Source organism: Lineus longissimus, chromosome 9 (genome assembly GCF_910592395.1).
Source record: "Lineus longissimus chromosome 9, tnLinLong1.2, whole genome shotgun sequence".
In the NCBI taxonomy this organism is placed as follows: domain Eukaryota; kingdom Metazoa; phylum Nemertea; class Pilidiophora; order Heteronemertea; family Lineidae; genus Lineus; species Lineus longissimus.
In genome coordinates, this window is record NC_088316.1 from 13646831 (window position 1) to 13666027 (window position 19197).

Here is a 19197-nt window from a genome sequence, read left to right on the forward strand (position 1 = left end):
AGGAAAAACGAACACAGCAGGATCTAGAAATGACAAGCCACCTTATCTCCGTCACTGGACTGAAGTTACAGTAAAGGCAAGTTAAAGAAGAACGTGTTTTTTGCCTCTGTCATAACTTTGTTGCTGGCGTGCAGTATTTCAATCCCCAGCTTGTTCATCTGATGACAAGGTCAGACTGTTGGAACAGGGACATCAACACCTTTTGACGGAAAGTTGAAGAACCCGACTGGGACAGATTGTATCAGTGACACCAATACGCAAACTCGTCTCTGGTTTCAACAGTTCCTTTGATTTCCACACAACTGGTGATGGGGCGGTGAAGGCACAAAAGGAAATGATAACAGAACACTTCATAGTTCTAACACATTCCAATCAGCTGCTTCTTGATCCTTTGTATAGCATACTGGTTAATTCCTGGGGTCAGACAACAGAAGGTAGCCAGCTACAGTCAATAAATTCAGGAGACGCAGGATCTGTAGGATGCGAGCTGGCAAACATTACATGAAGTCAATAAAATCAGTTGACACAGAGATTTACACTTAAGGACTGTATTTTATTTCAAATATATTTTTACAAAGTTGATGAGTGCATTTAACATACAGCAAAAGCATGATCGGATTGCAATCAATTATTATACCAGATCGGAATCAAGCTTATATTTTACAGAATGACCAAGCCCAAAAAAATTAGTTGTACAACAGGGCTAAAAAGTGTTGACCTTGCCAGATGCCTCCAAATAAATTTCCTTATTTGGTGCGTTTACCTCCAAACATCCTATGGAAAGTAAATTCATAATACGTACACGAACCATAACTTGGGAGGCTTAAGGAAAGACTTTACAAATTTTCTTCAACATAATTCAGAGGCCTTTAATGGGGGTATTATGAATGTCAATTCTATCCAAATAACCTCCTCTACTCCCCTAGTGGAAGATCAGTGAACTAAACAATGAGCTTTTTATCAAAGACATCTGGCAACCTTCCTTCATAATAGATCACATAAGTCTGGCAGTGATTTTCAAAGTTACTAAAATGTGTTTATTTTGTATAAAAATAATTCCGTCACCCATCAAAACAATCCCAACATACATCTGTACATGTGCATTCAACAGTACAACAATGCACACAAAACATGGTTTTATACAACAATGGTAAAGTGCTTCATTCAGGACCAGGAAAGAGGTGAATTTGAATTCCAGTGTATGACCTCTACTGTCATTTTCCATTTCTCAGCTGGTCACAGGAACATCTCAATAACTGGTAATTAACTGATTAAGATTAGATTAAGAAGCAGAAAAACTCAGACCGGGGCTTTTGGTAAGTTCTTCACAGGAGAAATGCAATCTGTTCGATACAGAGTTGGATAGGGACACAACATTATCTAAAAGAAACATCTATTTAACACTATTTAAGTATAAGAAGATTAAATCAACTATTTCGAATACGATAACTGTAAAACCCAAACTTTTCTTACGAGTGAACGTTAATTCAGGTAAAAGATGCGGAGGGGAAGGATTAGGCATTTGTTGAGACCAAAACCTTACCACATATTTGAAACTTCAACTGCTAAAATAGATTTCAAGACGACAGAAAGAGCTGATTGTCTAAAGATTTTCATTTCTCACCCGAGAATTTGACTATTGTGTACTTCTTTGCAGCAAAATGACTGATTATATTTAAAGCATCAAGCATCCTTGCCTTCAAGCCTTGTATACAGCCAAAGCTCTAAAAATGTACATTTCTTAAAAGGTTTTATGAATGAGACCCAAAACGTAGCCACAAACAGGCATTTTATAGTAATACCCCAGGAATTTTATAAAGTAGAAACAAACAAATTAGTAAACACAATCAACTGAAGAAGAACTAAACCAGGGAAATGTGACATTTAAAGTTTTGGGATTTATGGAGAAACTGCGTATTGGTCAAAGACGACCTGGCAAATACAAGTGTTTGCCTCAGTCATTTCATTATTAACTGATACTTATTAACAACTGGAATACCTTGATTTCCAAATATTTCCAAACAATTTTACCAAGCACATACAACACAAGGTCATTTGCAACCCTCCTATTTTCAATTTTGAGATGGTCCCTTAGGTCCTATGCCATCTGCCAGATTGCCAAAGCAAACATTTCACATCACCACCCATGACTTCCTGACTGGTCCCTAAGACCTATAAGCCTTTTCACTGTTTGGCTTGCAGGTGCGCATGCATAGGCCTAAATCCAGCACAAACATAGCAATAACTTATGTATTGTGCCAGCAAAAACAAGTACCTGCTGCAGTAGTGTAATCACATAGTCATCTCAATCAAGTAACTCCTTGTGAGATTACGCAGTTCCTGGAGAGAATAGTCCTCAGGCATTGGCAACCTCCCAACATGTGGGGCGAGCAATCTGCAAAAAGAAAAGCTTCAATTTTAGACACAGGTGCAGACAGGACTCGGGATCTAAACAGATGAGCAGACTTCAAATCAAGTGGCTATTGTCCTAAAGAAACTATTCAACAGTTGATTCACTTCAACACCGGCTAATTGTCACTTGGTTAGAGATATTCTTCACGAACTTTGTTTGGGAAGATTAGCAACCGAAACTTCTGGTGATTTACTAATGTTTCAAGAGACATTCATACCTTGCAGGTACATGATTCTGGCGGGCCTGGTATCCATTTGTGTCCTGCAACATGAGCAACACCTGGAGGAGATTGGCCGTCCTCTTGGACATCTCCGACTGGCACAGCCTGTCCCTGGCGGAGCGGCACTCGAGGCTACCGATCCTGTTGCACAAGGAAATCACCTCAGGATGCAGACGCTCTAATTCGTGCAATCTTGGCTCTCCCTGCAAAGAAACAAGGAAGTGTACAAAACTAGCTACAAAATGAGTCTCTTACCGACAACGAACGGACTGAGCAAAACACATTTGAAAATTATATCAAAAAATGTTCCTGACTTAGTCTTTTGCAATTTGAAAATGTTCTTTTTTTATAGTAACTTAAAGTTTTCAAAAACACCCTGGCAGCTTTACTTTTGTGAAAACCTTATCCACAGACTGCACACGTCTGATAAAATGTTTACACCAAGAAACCATACTTTTCATTACTGGTACACACCTTTTTTAGAGCGTCCAGTTTTTCCGTGATTCTGATGAAATCGTAGAATATTCCACCGGCCACGTTCCAGTCTTTGATGATAGCAGCATGTTCAGGAGCAGCTAATTCTACAAGGTATCTTTTCAACTCCGTAAAGTCCTCTGCAATAGAAGGAAGTTGGTGTAATAATTACCAAGGAAACTCGGCCATATTTAACGGAAAATGTGTGGCATAAACTCGACAAATGCCAGGGGTACATACACAATGCCATTTTTATTCCTTGATTGCCAAAGCTGCAGCTATTTGTGAACAAAATCATAGTATCCTGAGACTTCTGTCAAAGTGATCAACCATGACAAGAAAGCAGACACCACCGTTATTTCATGTTGACTCACCATTGATAATACAGTCAGTGGCAATATGCCTGATGACTATAACATGACTTTTGTTCCAGTGTCCAGCCTTTAGTAAGTGCCAGGCTTCATCATGATGACGCTTTTCATAGTGGGCACGGAGAGCCTGAAATAGATGTCAACGTTTCAGCAAAAATCAACATTGAGTAGATAATACAACTTTCCAACTCAAAATATTCCGATGGTACCTACTGCCGTTACTTTTCATGAGGCAACACATAGCAACTGCACAGGATAGGGGCTAGAAATTCACGGAGTCAACTTCACCTTAGCTTCATGTAGCCAGTGTTTCGGTACATGTAATTCCTCGACCAAGAAGTTCTCTATTGTGTTCTGTCGGGAGTCTTGCCGCAAAGTGATGTGACGCGATAATAAAGTGTGGACTGCATGTTCTCGTCTGAAATAGGAATCAAACAATACAGTAAACAGATATAAACACAGGAATTTGTGTAATCATGACTATTGATTTTGAATTATTAAAATATTAGTAATAGATTTAGAAAATAACCCGAGTCATTTTTAAAAGATTTGAAAATCAATACCAACCTCTCATTATTCTCGTCATGAAGTGCAACAAACACCGCCCATTCCCACAAACCCTCTGCCTCCAACTGTGCAATAAACTCCGAATTCAACATCGCATGGTGCTGTTCCGACAAATGAACGTATCTCAGCGACTGTAGCACATTGGCAAGATGCCAACTCAGTCGATGATCTAAGTGACTCGGGGTCGAAGTCGTCGGGGCAAGAATACGCTCTAAACGATGTGAGCGTTGACCGTAAAGTTTCAGTATATGGTAGCAACAGTCTCTAATAACGGTACGTCTGTCTGCCCTAGATTCCACTGAATTCACATTGTCTTTGAATTTTTCTAAATACGGAGGGTGTGGAGGGCCGCAGTAACTTGTTTGACGCTTTCCTTTGAAGGCACAGTCATATTCGTGCACAGCATCGGAGATAGTCGAGGTTGGAACACAATGATACCTAGAAGGAAAAGGGATTCAGTCAATATTACTGTTGATTTAAAATTATTTAGAAATAAGGTTTGAGTGTTTGTATCAGGTCACTACTGGTCAGCTGAGGTTACAACACAAAGGAATGCTATCCAGAGATTGCTAACTTGACCCAAACTGCCACCCGAGCTGCCAGCTGCTGTTGACATTTACATTCAATGGAAATCTCCTAATTACTAACAGCACTCTTGATGGTTACTTCAAACTCTATAATGTTGACATGACCACCTACCAGAGATGAATTGCTAGGGCGCGCTTCCAGTCCATATCCTCACAGACATTGACGGTCAGGGCCGAGGTATCCCAGACCATGCAGCTAGCCAAGAGGGCATAGATTTTCAAACGCTCCAGATCCATAAACTGATCAGCCTGAAATTTAACAGAAATCAATTAGAAACAACCAACTGACAGGATGGTCAGTTAAATTTGGTGTAATTGGCAGAATACAGACTTCGGCCCAAAATGTACAGAATTGTCTAAAATTTCTGACAAGAGCAGTGGTTCTGTGTCATGATACATATAACAACAAGCAGCTCATTGCTTCAGGGTAAATTTACCACTAACAGATGGCCTCAGCTCACTGTGTGTCTAAGCAGAGAGTAAAGCACTCAAGGAAAAAAAACTGTTCCAACGCAACGAATAAGCTAAAGACAAAAAAGTTTCATTTAAAGTTCCTACCTTAGTTTCATGCCAATTCGTCAACTGTTTCTTCAGCATGGACCTGAATACATGATTGCCTGTAGTCTGTGAAATCATCAAGGCTAAGCGGTGATCGCCTGCTTTAACTGCAATCTCACATGCTTCTGGGATCTGACCTCCACTCAGACAACTGAATATTGCACTTAAATGACTGTCACCCTGAAAGAGATAAGATGGAAATGTATATTCTGGCCAGACTTTAAGATTCCTAAAGCATACAACTGAATTGTACAGAGCTTTGGGACATCCCCAGGTCACTGCCTAAGTGCATATAAACCCACCGTGATTAGGATTTTACCATGCTAGAATGAATGGGGTCAACAAATTTAGAGTCCTTCTATGTACCTTGCATGATAAACATAAGATTACTAGCAAAGGGTACATTTAAACTTTACTTCCATTTCAGAAATATTTCGAATCTTTACCTTAAAATTAGCATCTTTGACTTCTTGTTCTATTGTTTCACTGGCAGCTTTTGATAACCATTGTGACACTGCTTTTCTTCTTGCCATGCGATAGTCATAACTGTCTCGGTCGGTATCTGGTGGAAAAAATAAAACACAACTAAAGCAAACATTTAATGAACGGCAGTGAACTCGAAAATCATTGCTGCCATAAATTTGATAAATTTGCCTCTTCAGATGAGCGTCTCCTGCGATGAAGAGGCCGAACTTTGCAAAGCTGTCAAATGTCAAAGCTTTTCTTGTGCATTCACGAGCCTGGTCAAGCCTGTTTCATTTGAATACTAGATGAACTTACCGTCATCAAAAGTATAAAGAGGTAGATCGCCCCAGAGAGCAACACACAGATCCCATACAAGACTTGTATGATGGACACACGCAGCATCTGGATGTGAACCTGAAAACAGAACAAGGGATTGAACTGGGGTTGAATAAAGGATGTACAGTGGAATGTCCCCAAGTGGACAACACTACTCTCTAACCAGGACTACCACCCTACTAAGGACACTGAATTTGGTTCCAAAGTATGGGGTAGCACAAAGTAATGGTTTGCACTGTAGTGGCAGAAACTAATTAAGACAGTTCAAACACGATGCAGAAATATTTCACCAATCCTTTCCTCCGAAAAAAAAACTGAGGATGCTCACCTATATTTTCTTTTTCTTCCTCCAGTTGTTTAGCATATTCATGAAGTGCTTCCACGCCCTCTTCAGGGGCAAACACCGGTAACTCGCCGTCGACATCCAAGCGACTGTGTTTCAAATGAATTGACAACGACTTCACATAGTTAGCTCTTAAAACTAGATCTTTGTTATCAGCATATGGAGTGAAGTTGATTTTTTCTAATGTGACTTTGTATGGTGTCTCCCCGACGCGGCTGACATCTTGTGGCTTCGAGGATGGTAGGATGGAGGGAAAACTAGGCGTGGCTGGAATAAACATCAACATGTGTAAGAATAATTTTAGAAGTCAGCAGTCAACTGCAGTTTTCCTTGACAGTCAAGATTTCATTCTGATAGGATTCCAACTCTGATTCTGAAGAAGGGGATAAATACCTTTCTCTACGGCACCAATTGGCTGTCCTGCATGAACTAGGGTCCAGTTCGGTCCCCAGCCAACTCGGAACGACCGACTCATAAATGATGCAGCATCCATGATCATATGTTGCTTATTGTGAAGGAGGGATTTTTTCAATGGAATGACTTTCTGCCGAATATTCGTGGCTACTATCGTCTGTATCTTCTCGACTTGGGGCATGCCGCTCGGGAGGAGGGCATGGTCCGACGGGGTTGGCGTGGCAATAATTCTTGGGGGAGATGATGACCGCAAGTGTGAGAATAGACCTAGAAATAAACAAGAAGGATTAGCGGAATAAACAATGTAAAAGCTTAACCAGCTGAACACAGAAGAAATTAGGGGAATACAACCAAAAATAATGCCAAGCTCACTTCTAAAGGATGTACAGTGGAATGTCCCCAAGTGGACAACACTACTCTCTAACCAGGACTACCACCCTACTTAGGACACTGAATTTGGTTCCAAAGTATGGGGTAGCACAAAGTAATGGTTTGCACTGTAGTGGCAGAAACTAATTAAGACAGTTCAAACACGATGGTTTGAGCAAACGGTCCAAAGCCAAAAATAAGAATAATATCTCTTGGTGTAAAACCTACCTGAAGTCATACTTGGTACCTTGACCTTCGTACTGGACATAGGTTTTGGGCTGGCAGGACGAGGTGACTGGATGTGAGATGTTGTCTTCGGCCCAAATAAACTTGAGCGGTCAATCTGAAGGTGCTTGAAAATAGGCGACACAGGTCGTGGTCCTCGGATATCCTTTTGAACTTCATGTTGAGGTTTGAAGGCTGAAAAGAAAATAACCCCGTTTTCAAATCAGATGCTTCGAAAATATGGTGTGAAGATATTAGCCGCACAAGATAGTCAAAACTTCCCTGAGAAGATCAATGCACCTTAGACACTATTGCTGATCAAGGATAGGCCGTTAGCCTGATATGAGAGGACCTTTGGACTAACGAACGCTCATCGCCAACAGAGACTTAACCATTTAAATATGCTTTTCATTCAGTTCTTTTCTTCTCATCTCAAAAGAAGTTCCGGTTATCCTTTCGTATTTTCCAACTATCAGGTACTTACCGATCTCTTCATCAATATCCTCGTCCCCAAAGAATGACGCCTTCATGACCTGCATGCTCTGGGCACTCACACCAAAGCTGTGGGCCAACCTATGTGACGAAGGAACAGTCTCAACCTCCTTGTCTTCTTCGCTATCCTCCACCTCTGGCATGCGTTCTCGGGTGATGTCGGCCATGTCTGAAAACGAGTAATGTTTTCAGGGAATGCAGTGGTGTAGTGCCGAGCGTCAGACTCTTCACAAAGTGGTTACGGATTCCATTTCCTTCCAGGCCACATTGTATTCAACACGTTGAAGGTATGAACCTTGCAAGTGCTTCTTTGAAAAGTCTGATGCCAAGGTCGGTCGAGTAGAGAGATTCCTTGCAACAGTGCTATATAAGAGTTTCAAACTCAAAGAGGATATTGACAACAGCAACCGATAGTTTTTCATGACCTCAACTATTTTCCCTCTCTTTAACAACCTAGAAATAAGATTCTATCATTGGACATAACCAAGCTTTCTTCCCTTGTCTAGAGATACTGGGCAGGCAGCCTTGGTCATATTATACTTAAATTCTCAAAATAGATCGCCATGGGTCGGGATATGGTTTTGACGAGCACAGACAAATTGCTTACCCATGTCATCATCCTCATCATCTTGTTGCATGGGGACCTGCTGCTGCCCGTTCTTCAGGACGCCATTGAGGGTAGCCTGCTGCTGCTGGTCCTGCAGCCTCTTCTGCTCCTCCTGCACCTGGATTTGTTGACGCTAAACAAACAGGGAAGGGAGGGAATTAGGCGGTGGACAGGACTGACAATCTAAATTTACCTCTGTGCAGGTTCATTTTATTTAGTCTCCCCAGGAGTGTCTGGTCACCAGATGGCCCAGAAAGCCAGTGGGTAAGTCTAGTGAAGTCTTACAAAATGAAAAACATATTTCTTTAATCACAAGAATAATTGTATTTGAAGGTATAAATATCACAACAAAGAAAAACGAATCACTGCATCAATATAACATTGTTATTGACAACATTTAGCGATCTGACATATTGAGGTGATTTAAGTGCATTAAAATATTTACACAAAGTTTCTATTCCTCAAAATTTCTTGAACTGCCTCCCCCAATGTTTTTATTTGGAGTACTTCTCCGACTGCAGAGTAAAAACATACTTTGATAAGAAAGAGTGACTTCTACTAGAACTCCCAAGTCAACCCCAATTCCGCCAATCCTCTTTATACAATTATACATGTATTTACAGTAATTATACAGTAGTAAAACCTCCTCCCATCCTTAATTTCTTGCTTTAAAGTATAAGGTTTTAAAAAATATAACATATATTCGGAACTATTCACAGATCTCTAAATCTTACAGTATTTTACCAGTACTCAAAACTACCTCAGATGTTGTACAAGTTTCATGATACTCATCTATTGGAGGTTGCATGTAGATAGCAGCAATAAGTCCCTAAATGCAGTTAATTTCGTGTTTAACCTTTAATAAAACTTCAGTAACGTTAGAAATTTAATGTAGCTCAATCATCGTGCCCATTTAACTAATGTATATTACATTTCAACTTTGCCCGCTCCATGGGTATATGCTTATAATCAAATGAATACTATTTACACTATTTCAAAATCAGTCTCTTGAAAGCACCGCTATAATTTGCTGTCCTCCCAGCCATAAAGAACCTTGTTTTTTTTCCCAATGATCTCAAGTGGGCAAACCACTTCTATTGTTGACTGATTACCAGACATATTTGTTATCAAGAACATAGGCCTATGTTGAGTACGAATGTGTGGCGTCTGTTGGTATTAGTAAATCACAGACAAGAACTTATATACAGATACTGGCCTATACATAGATAAAATATTATTTGCATCAATTTCACAAGCAATTGCTTGTCCACCACCATAAACGTTTTTTCTCAGTACTCCACACTCAAGTCATAAAATTTCGTCTCCAACAATGTAAAAAAGTACGGCCATGGCAGATGGGACGACCAAAATGATTCATGGCATCCTCCATTTCTATTCAATAATCCAAAGAATGTAAAAATATATCGGGGAATTTCCATGAAGTGACTCACAATGCCCCCCTGATTTCTAACCAATTTTTTACAACGATCCTCTGAATTTTCCTTGACGCACAAAATGTACGGCCATGGCAGGAGCTACCACAAAGTGACTCGTGGCACCCCTGGTTTCCAGCCAAACATCCAAAATGTTCACACAACATGTTAGTTAGAGACCAACCTGGACAGCCAGTTGTTTTTGCGTCTCGTCCAGGATCTGTTTGAGTTTCTTTGGGTCCTTCTCAATCTGTGCGTTGTCGCCTTCGTCGTCCGAGTCATCGATCAAACCGTACTTTGAGAAATGTTTCACCTGAAACAAAGAAAAAAAACAACTTTATATTGCGATAAGGGCAGAGGAAGATAACGGGGGAGAATTTTATTCTTTTACACGATAAACAATTAATCAGGAACACTAAAAGGAGAGCTTACAGTATCAGAAGTTCACTTTATTACAAGCCAGCCTCAGATCTCACTGAAGTTAGGTGCACTACCCTTTAATTCCTGAAGCATTTTAGAGGCAAAAAACATACGCCAACAGCACATAGAGTTACTCATATTCCTCTTGTAACATTTCCCACCTATCTTCACCACCTGTTGATAAACATAAATCCAAGAAGCCATTCAGAAATCTTACCTCAAACACCCAAGACCCAGTGTCTGGACGATAATCTATGAATTTTGCTCCAAGTTTGTGAGTAGAATGTTCTATTTTCGACTGATAGTTCATGGTCTGCAACCGCGTTAAATCCTTGATTGGGCTGTGTGTTGTCTTATCAGTTGGCCAGACGCAATCCAGGGTTACTTCGGCTTTTTTGTTGAGTCCCTCACCAACAGATGGCTTCCTGTCGTCTTCTGGGTAAACGGTCACTTCTTTTCGACGGAAATGAACTGAAGAGAAGAAAGAAGAATGAATTGAAATCATCAAACTTGCACCCCAGTCTATCCTAAAACCTTTCAGTATAACTCAGATGAGTTGCTCAATCAGTGCGACAACCCGAGCATTTGCGACTGGTATCAGTTTATACAACAAGGTAAGTGAGGTATGTTAGGCAGCGAGACCTGCCCAGAGTCTCACGCCACTGCGATCGGACCTCATGATACAAAAGAAAAAGTCACTTACTTATCTCATCTAAATTTAGGCCAGCAACATTTGTGATTCCTGCGTAAAACACAGAGCCATATCCTTCTCTCCCAACCGTGAAATCCTCTACAATACAATCACCATTTTGATCTGTCGTAACAGCAAGTTCATCCATGGATGGGATTGTGTAATAACCAGGACGCCGTAGGACGATGCCAGCTGGATGTGGGGGAGGAGTAGAACTCTGAAATTTTCAAGATACACTAAAGATGACATAAAACCAATTGATTACAATTGTTCGGAATAAACTTGAATACTAAATAAATTTGAGCTAAGAATGCAATGAAGAATATCCTCAGTCAAAACATAATCATTTAAACAAATTTTGGGCCACAAAATCGAAATTCTTTATTTCAATTCTTAAGGCTGTGGAGACCTGAAGTAAAATCTTCTGTAAATCAACTTATTGCGTCGATTCGTGACCTTGATTTTGCTTACCCTGCTCTCGTCCTCGTCATCATCATCTGCATCAATGATACTGGCGTCTGTCACATCGGCACTACTCGTCTGCAGAGAATTCATCATGCGTAAAGCCTTGTTGCGTGTGTTAAGCAGTTCTATTGTGTCGTCCAACTGATTCCTAAAATTAATGGAAATGAAGTGTTGTTGTTAAAATTTGAAACACACCGACTTCTCGATAAAATGCATTGCGCAAATTTACTGGCAGCCATTGCAGCAGAAGTTGCAATGAATCATCTGTATACTAAAATCCAATCAAACAGCTTAATTCTCTACACACCTATCATCTTAAACAAACAAGAGCACAAACGTCACGAAGTCAAATCACTTCGAAAATTAACTCAGGATAAGAGAACAGTCCCCTATATATTTTCATATCAGGTTACTAACCTGGCCGGCGAGGGTTCATGCACTGACTGCATATTCTTCTGTCCTCGGATGACTGTGTCCGGAGGACCATCGTCACTGCCATTATCGAAACTACCAACGCGATCACTCGTCGGCTTGAAGAAGTCATTAACCCCCTCTGGTGGGCCGGTTGGAAAATCATCAAGGCCATTGGTCGCCAGCGGCAGCGTCATGTCTCTGTTTGGCGAGTGGTTCTTAATCACAAGTTTCTTGATGCTTTTTCTTGGGATGAAGGTGTCAGCTCCATACGTAGATTCTTCATCATCTAAACCGTCAAATAGCTGGGCCTGAAATGGAACCACAAGTTTAGTCGGCTTCTTTCAATAACCTTACGGTACAGAGTTACTGGAAGGGGACAACAAACCAATTCACTTTGAAATCCTGATGTCAATAGGAAAATACATTACTCAGACAAACAAATTGCAGACAAAGAATATGCAAAATGTTTCTGGAAAATCTCCTCTTGGTCAGGCTGCTGTTGTCCCTGAACAGGACATTTGCAGGTCTGACCAGAAGTAGATTTTTCAACACAATCATTCCTGAAGTTCCCTACAAATGTTTTAAATTTCAGGAAACATGTTGCAAAAAGGACATTCAAAACAATCAGTACCTTGCCATTAACAGACTGGAGTGACTTGGGCTTTATCTTCGCAACGGGTCGACTGCTGATCTTAAATTGTGTAGCGGCAGACAGGGCGGCCTTCTGGGCGGCTGGATTGGTCGGCTTCAAAATCTCTTCTTTATTGATATCCTGAAAAGTGCAAAAATTCTGAATAATGCTCTTGTTGAAACTAAGGAAATCTCATACTTTGCTAAGACATACATACGAGTAAAAAGTTATAATTTCAGCAGCATTGACCTCAACTCAACAATATCGCCTGAACTAACAAACAAATCGCTGAGTGGTCCTAAAACTAATTCACTTACATGTTTGAGGTTTCTGAACAAAGGCGAATCTCCATAGGGTGACTGGACCAAGTTGACTAACTGTTGCTGAAGTTGATGCTGCCCTGCCCCTGCACCTGCAGCAGTTCTGAAAGATGAAAGGAAATATCATAAATTCACTGCAGCTCAAATCAAGACTCACACTTTTGCAAACATAGCTAACATACCAAAAGACTGGATTACACTTACTGTCCCAGTGTTGCTGTAGTTCCAGCACCCAAGCCTGTTCCCGCTCCACCAAAACCAGTAAACCCCGTCGTCCCACCAAGGGTACTACCAGTGGTACCAAACCCGAATGATGGCTTGGCCTGTTGTCCTAAGAGGGATGATCCTGTGCCAAGACCAGTGGTCCCTAGACCGGCTCCAAATCCAGTCGTGCCAAATCCTGTTGTTGTTCCCAAGCCAGTTGGCTTGGCACCAAACAGGCTGGTCCCAGTGGTTGCTTGACCTGGATATATAAAAGTTGTGTTATTCTGACAGAAAAGAGTTATAATTGCCATTCAGAATATATCTCTTGGCACAACACAGCAAGTTGGTTTTTCTACAGCTTACAATGTATAACGCAAATGAAGATTTCAAATTACCAGCAAATCTACCTAGCAATAATTTATGCTTTACCTCGCAACGAGCAATGAAATGAATAAATGCTGGCAAAGGCTATCACCGCAACGTTTTATACAGAAAGACCTGATGTGAATTTTCAAGAACTTTTGATATACATACCGAAAGTACTTCCAGTTCCACCAAAACTGAATCCTGAACTGCTTGCCGCTGGTTTACCAAACATCGACGTGCCAGCAGCCTGTTGGCCAAATTGGAAGCCAGTAGCTGCCGTAGTTGTAGCGGCACCGAAGCCCGTAGGCTTTGCACCAAATATCCCACTTGTCTGGATAAAGGAAGTAGAGAGAAAAAGACAAGAATTTAATATTCTGTAGTGAATGAAATGGCATCTCTGAGCACAACCCATCATCATCATCATCTACATCATTCTTTAGGGCCGGAGGACCGTTGTGGAACTGTTGGCCTTGTTCGAATAGTCAAATCAACGCCTCATTCTGTTCTTCATAACATCTTTGTTTATACATTTGTATCTCACATAGATGAGTCTCACCCTAAAACAAGAATAGAACTTTCAAGAATTAACGGTACTCACTTGAGGTGTGGCTGCACCAAATCCAAACCCAGTACTCCCAGTCGATGTTGCTGCGGCTGCTGCACCAAATAAACTCCCAGCTTGGGTCGTCGCAGTGCCAAACAAGCTCTTCTGTTGCGTGCTCTGACCAAACAAGGACGAACCAGTAGATGCTGTGCCCCCAAAGCTGAAAGATGGCGCCGACGTTGTTGCAGTACCAAATGCAGGCTTCGTTTGGGTGAACATACCTCCGCTGGCCGCTGGTTGCGTTGCACCAAATAAACTAGTCCCAGTGGTGCCACCAAAAGATGCTGCAATAAGAACACGTTCTGTTATCCAACCCTGTTTTGTCTGACAGAAAATAAGGGGAAGAGATTCATGTCAGCAGCTAGCTTTGTGCAACAGACGCGGCTGAACCAGCTAAACTGGTCAAGTCTATTCAGACATTAAAGAAATCACTGCAATACTTACAAGTGCCAAAGGGTGTTGTCTTTGCGGCTGCAGTTTGTCCAAACGCCGAGAATCCTGTGCTTGGCTGAGAAGTAGTGGCACCAAACAGACCCGACGTCTGGGTTGCACCCGGCTGTGCAGTTTTACGATTTGCTAGATAATCTTCTACTCGTAATTCTTCCAGTGACTTGGCTTCATATTCTTTCATAGCAGTGATGCATTGGTGCCGCGTGCTGATATTATGGGATACGCCATTTTTTAACATGGTATCCGTGCCATTGGTTGGGTTGAATTTGACTACTGTGCCTGCCTGGGCAGTCGCACCGGAGAAGCCTAAAAGACAAGAAAGGACATATTAAGTCTTCATTAACCAAGGCAGAGCTACAGTTCAGTCTTTCAAATCTTTCTGGCCTTTAAATTCCTAGAAAAGAGAAACACTTCCTTTGTTTTCATATTAACTTGGAACCACAAACAATGCTCGAGTGCAGCGGAAGTGTTCCTCAAGTGTAGAACTTTTTTCACCTGGGTTGAAGTGACAGACTTAAGTTAAAGTCCCATTGGGTATTTGTGTAATAAGGAATCACAACGACAAATCAATACCTCCGAAAAGACTTGTCCCCGTAGTTGCAGCGCTCGTGGTCTGAGTTCCGAACAGGGACGTTCCCCCTGTCGATGTACTGGCACCAAATAGACCTGTAGATGCAGGCTGGGCTCCAAATGTGCTGGCAGTGCCAGTTGCTGAAGGGGAGTTTATTGTAAAATGAAAACACTAAGTTAGGGGTCAAATCTAATGGAGGCTTATGCCTTTGTGTCCTCCCCAAAGCCTTGATCCTCCTGAAATTTCATTCTTCACAAAGGCAACTCTTTTTTCATTTATTTCTATTTGAAGGGAGCACTTTTTCTTAAAACAGGCAAAAGGTTCCCCTTTGTAGTCAACCATTAGCGGTGCTGAGAGTTTAAATGTGTTCAGAATGGAGGTAGAACAATGAGTAACGTGTGAGGAAGAACTATCAGAATCTAACCCGAAACTGCTTCAAAAATTTCAGAACCTCCTTCATACATCTTGACCTTTCAAGAGTAACCTAGTGCTTTTATGAATTTACTTGTCCTTTCAAGAGTAAACTTGTCCTTTGCCACTGAAGCTTTAAGATGACTTCAGTACAATTGTCAAGTCACCAATTCAACATCATGCACAATGGACAGGTCAGTATCTCATGATTATCGAAGAGTATCTAGACTAGATGAGAGGGGGGGGGGGGGTAGAATCCTAACAGGCTGCAAGATTTGTTGCCTATAAGCCAAAATGCACACAGTTAAAAGGGAAATGGAGATTTTTAGAGAAAAATGGGGGTAATTTTACCATTGTGGAAGAACATCAATCGCGATTTTATTGTGTCACTGGAATCTTGTCAGTACTCAAGTTTGGCAAGGCTCAGAGAGCTCGAAACACCCAATACACGCTGTGAAATTGGCAAAGCAGCTTTATTTTATTATATATACAATGCCGATTTCAAAGTCAGTTTTTAGATTTAGTTTTAAAACTAAATGGAACACTAAAACCCTTGATTAAACCAGCATTGAAATGAAGTGGGTTTTAGTTTCATCCTATTTCAAAGTCGGTGTTTGTTGGATTTAGCATTATGTCCGGTTTTAGCTTAAAACTGAGGGATGGTTTTAGTGTCAAAAACTAACACCGGGACTAAAACTTTTAAAACTAACTCTCCACAACACAAATGAAATCAGTTCTGGTGTTAGTTTTGACACTCAGTTAGCATCATCCTATTTCAAATTAGGTTTTAGTTTCACACTGAAACCAATTGGAACACCAAGGTCTGATCTTAATCCCAGCTCGGTGTTATATTTGGAAGATTTGTAGGGCATTTTGTATTACCAATAAAACTAACACCTGGCTTAGGCATTAACACAGAGTGGATTTCAAAGTTGGTGTTGGTGTTAAGAAGGGAAAAAAATCATGTTGTTCGTACCATTTCAAGAAGTAGTTGCATGTATTTTGAGCGCTGATGGGAATGATGATGGACGTGAAAGAAGACGACCAAATTTTGTTCGATGACCAGCAATAGAAGCGGTTACAATAGGGAAACAACAGTAACAATGACAACAACATGCATGTTAGGTTTTTCCAAGGTTTTATCTCTGTCTATCTTGGTGTTAGTTTTACCTGCAAGATAAACCATCTTCTTAGTTTCAGCCCAGGTTTTAGGTGTTAAGATAAAACCAGGTGTTGGCGTTAAACTAAAACCTCGAATTGGTCTTATCCAGACATAGGTTTTTAAGGGTAGAAATTAAGAATAAAACTGACACTAACACCCAACACTAAAACCAGAACCAACTTTGAAATCACCCAATGCATTTATTATCAAAAGCCCAATCATTTTTTGCCAAGAATGGATTCGGTGAATCCTTTCTGGTAAATAGGTCATGACCCATATACAATACATGTATACTTGACCTGTATTGATAGCAGTTGTGGCAAAAATGAGACACGCAATAAAAGTTGTTTCCAAACCGCTGCAATTGCATACTCACTTCCAAATCCTGGTGTCTTTGCCCCAAAGGCACTAGAAGCTGGGGTGCCAAATAGTCCAGTTGATTGACTAGCAGTGGTTGTCTGACCGAACAGGGAGGGCTGGGTGGCGGTGCTTCCAAAGCCTTCAAAGGGCAGAAAAGATATATATAGTTAGGCAGGCTAGGAGAAGAGCAATAGCATGATAGTAAAATCTAGAATGATCATGCGGTGATGACAATTTTATTGTGACAATCGGTGAAGGGGTATGTAAGTTCAGGACTTCATGAAGTAGAGGATAGTCAGAAGGAACAGCTGGGTTTGGGTCGCTGAATTGCATTTGGTCCCTTTTTTGATCCCCACTGTTGGTGTGAGACTAGGCAGGTCTCTTTGCTTTAAATAGGTTATAAATAGGTTCCGGTAGGGAATGCTCAGGTAGTAGCTCCGATTGAGCAGCTCATCTGAGTTCTATTGTTCTAAATGTTTCAGGATAGACTACTGTATAGGGTAAAGTTCAATGATAACCTCAAATGTTGTAAACTTCTTTTTAAAGGTAACAAGAAAAAAAACAGTAGGTCAGGATTGAGATGGGGCTTTCTGATTTAAGGGGAGAAAGAGATGACCATGCATTTTGTGATTATCTGTAAATGCAAATATAAAAGGCATGCGAATATTTATGGGTTAAGAGTAAAAGGGGCCATTGGGCAAATAAGAGATTTTATGAGATGAGAAAATGAATTAACTACAAAATATTTACAATAGACGCAATAAGACTTACTAAATCCTGTACTTGAACTCGCAGGCTGTTGCCCAAATGTTGAGGTTCCACCTCCGAAAATACTGCCCGTACCAGCAGCTCCTGTGGTGGTGCCTCCAAATATACTCGTTGAGGCAGCTGGAGTACCAAAGGCCGATGCTGCTGGAGTGCCGAATGTACTCGCACTCTGACCAAAGGGAGTCGCTGCCCCAAATGTACCTAAAATATTTTAAATGGAGAATTACCTTTAAAACTTGTCTTGAATACTTAACAACATAAGATGAGCAAATGTTTTTTTATGAGAGTTGCGAAGCAACAAAAGATCAGGTCTATTGCCTGCAAATGGATAAGAAAATTGATACTTGATATATCATTAAGCTATGATTGTTCTACTAGCAGGCTTGCATATCAGCAAAAACCAATACAGTCTATATTTAAAAGAATTTCAGCACCAAAAGTGGTCATTTTTGAGGCCACGGAATGAAATAAACTGCTGAAATGAAATAAACTAGATCTACTAAGAATAAATTTTATGGCAGGATACTTCCATCAACCACAATTCATACGATTACCTCCTAACTTACTTGTGCTGCCACCAAAACTCGTTCCGCCAAATAGCGTCTTATTCTGCTGTCCAAACATTTTCTCTTCCTTTGGTAGCGTATGTCAATGTAATCAGACAGTAGTTGCTATTTCACTAGCTCAGGCCTGAAAGATTGCAGTAGGATGATAAATGTTTTGCATTCTCATTGACTATCAGACATAGATTTACGACTCCTCTATGATGACAGATGCAAAATGCCACAAGAAAGTGGCATTACTGTCACATCTATTTAGGCCTAGGTCCATATGGCTGCAAAGGGTGGAGCGCCTAAGTTTTAGGATTATGGTTTAGTATGAGAAGCTCTCGACTCTGGATCGACATCTTATGACAACCTAACAAGCCACATGTTGCGATGCATTGAATGCATCAATGCACACACACTAACGTACATGCAGTGCACCATGCACAATACCCGAAGCTGGAAAAGAAGGTAGATTCTGACCAAACCTGACATTGAAAGAAGAAACGTACACTTATCAAATCGAGTTCTATGTGTTGTGATCATTATGGCAAAATATTGGGCTTTTTATAACACTGTTTGATCTGCATCAAGCCAGATAAATCTTGATAATTTGTCATATCAAAATGGGAACTTCCTTTTCGGCCATGTTGCTCAACAGTCGAGTATAAAATGAGGCATAAAATATTTCAAATGTACCGGACAGCCGGAGATGCAGGCATCTATTTCTTTCTTGTTCTACCAAGACAGGTAATATAAGCCAGCAAATTTTATCTAATGTTTGTCTTTATAGGCAACTACATATGATTTCGTCTACTTTGATTTGAAAAGGGACAACTTTGACATACATTTAATCCCATCCCATTCCTTATTTTCTAAAACGCACTTTTGGCGGAATTGATCTGATTGGGCAACTCAAACAATAATTGGGGTCACTGAGG

At 40.8% G+C, this 19197-nt stretch overlaps 1 protein-coding gene across 6 annotated transcripts; it reads right to left on the minus strand.

The window, feature by feature from the left end:
- Positions 1-532: 532 nt before the first annotated feature.
- Positions 533-18905, minus strand: LOC135493159 (nuclear pore complex protein Nup98-Nup96-like). Of its 6 annotated transcripts, none has more exons than XM_064780163.1 (31): positions 18769-18905; positions 18278-18401; positions 17715-17912; positions 16960-17082; positions 15013-15150; positions 14434-14745; positions 13984-14273; positions 13554-13716; positions 13020-13278; positions 12813-12918; positions 12496-12636; positions 11868-12172; positions 11457-11598; positions 10998-11202; positions 10512-10765; positions 10059-10187; positions 8442-8574; positions 7827-8003; positions 7346-7537; positions 6728-7015; positions 6320-6601; positions 5971-6069; positions 5637-5752; positions 5191-5370; positions 4745-4881; positions 4046-4483; positions 3767-3896; positions 3482-3605; positions 3108-3247; positions 2631-2836; positions 533-2395 (listed from the first exon to the last, which is right to left on the minus strand). In XM_064780163.1, the coding sequence occupies exons 2-31, from the start codon at positions 18333-18335 to the stop codon at positions 2293-2295; spliced, it is 5568 nt and encodes a 1855-aa protein (XP_064636233.1). In that variant the 5' UTR covers positions 18336-18401; positions 18769-18905; the 3' UTR covers positions 533-2292. The 6 variants fall into 6 exon arrangements, with proteins under 6 accessions (XP_064636233.1, XP_064636232.1, XP_064636234.1 ...); XM_064780162.1 differs by having other exon boundaries at positions 18266-18401; XM_064780164.1 differs by lacking the exon at positions 16960-17082 and having other exon boundaries at positions 18266-18401.
- Positions 18906-19197: the final 292 nt, after the last annotated feature.

What these genes read in the sequence shown, in the direction of transcription:
- LOC135493159 (XM_064780162.1), bottom strand. Translation starts at nt 18,335, where the DNA reads ATGTTTGGACAGCAGAATAAGACGCTATTTGGCGGAACGAGTTTTGGT. An exon ending in TCCAGTCTGTTAATGGCAAG is followed by an intron (nt 12,173 to 12,495) that starts GTACTGATTGTT and finishes GTTCCATTTCAG; the next exon opens with GCCCAGCTATTTGACGGTTT. An exon ending in CGAATTGGCATGAAACTAAG is followed by an intron (nt 4,882 to 5,190) that starts GTAGGAACTTTA and finishes GTTAAATTTCAG; the next exon opens with GCTGATCAGTTTATGGATCT.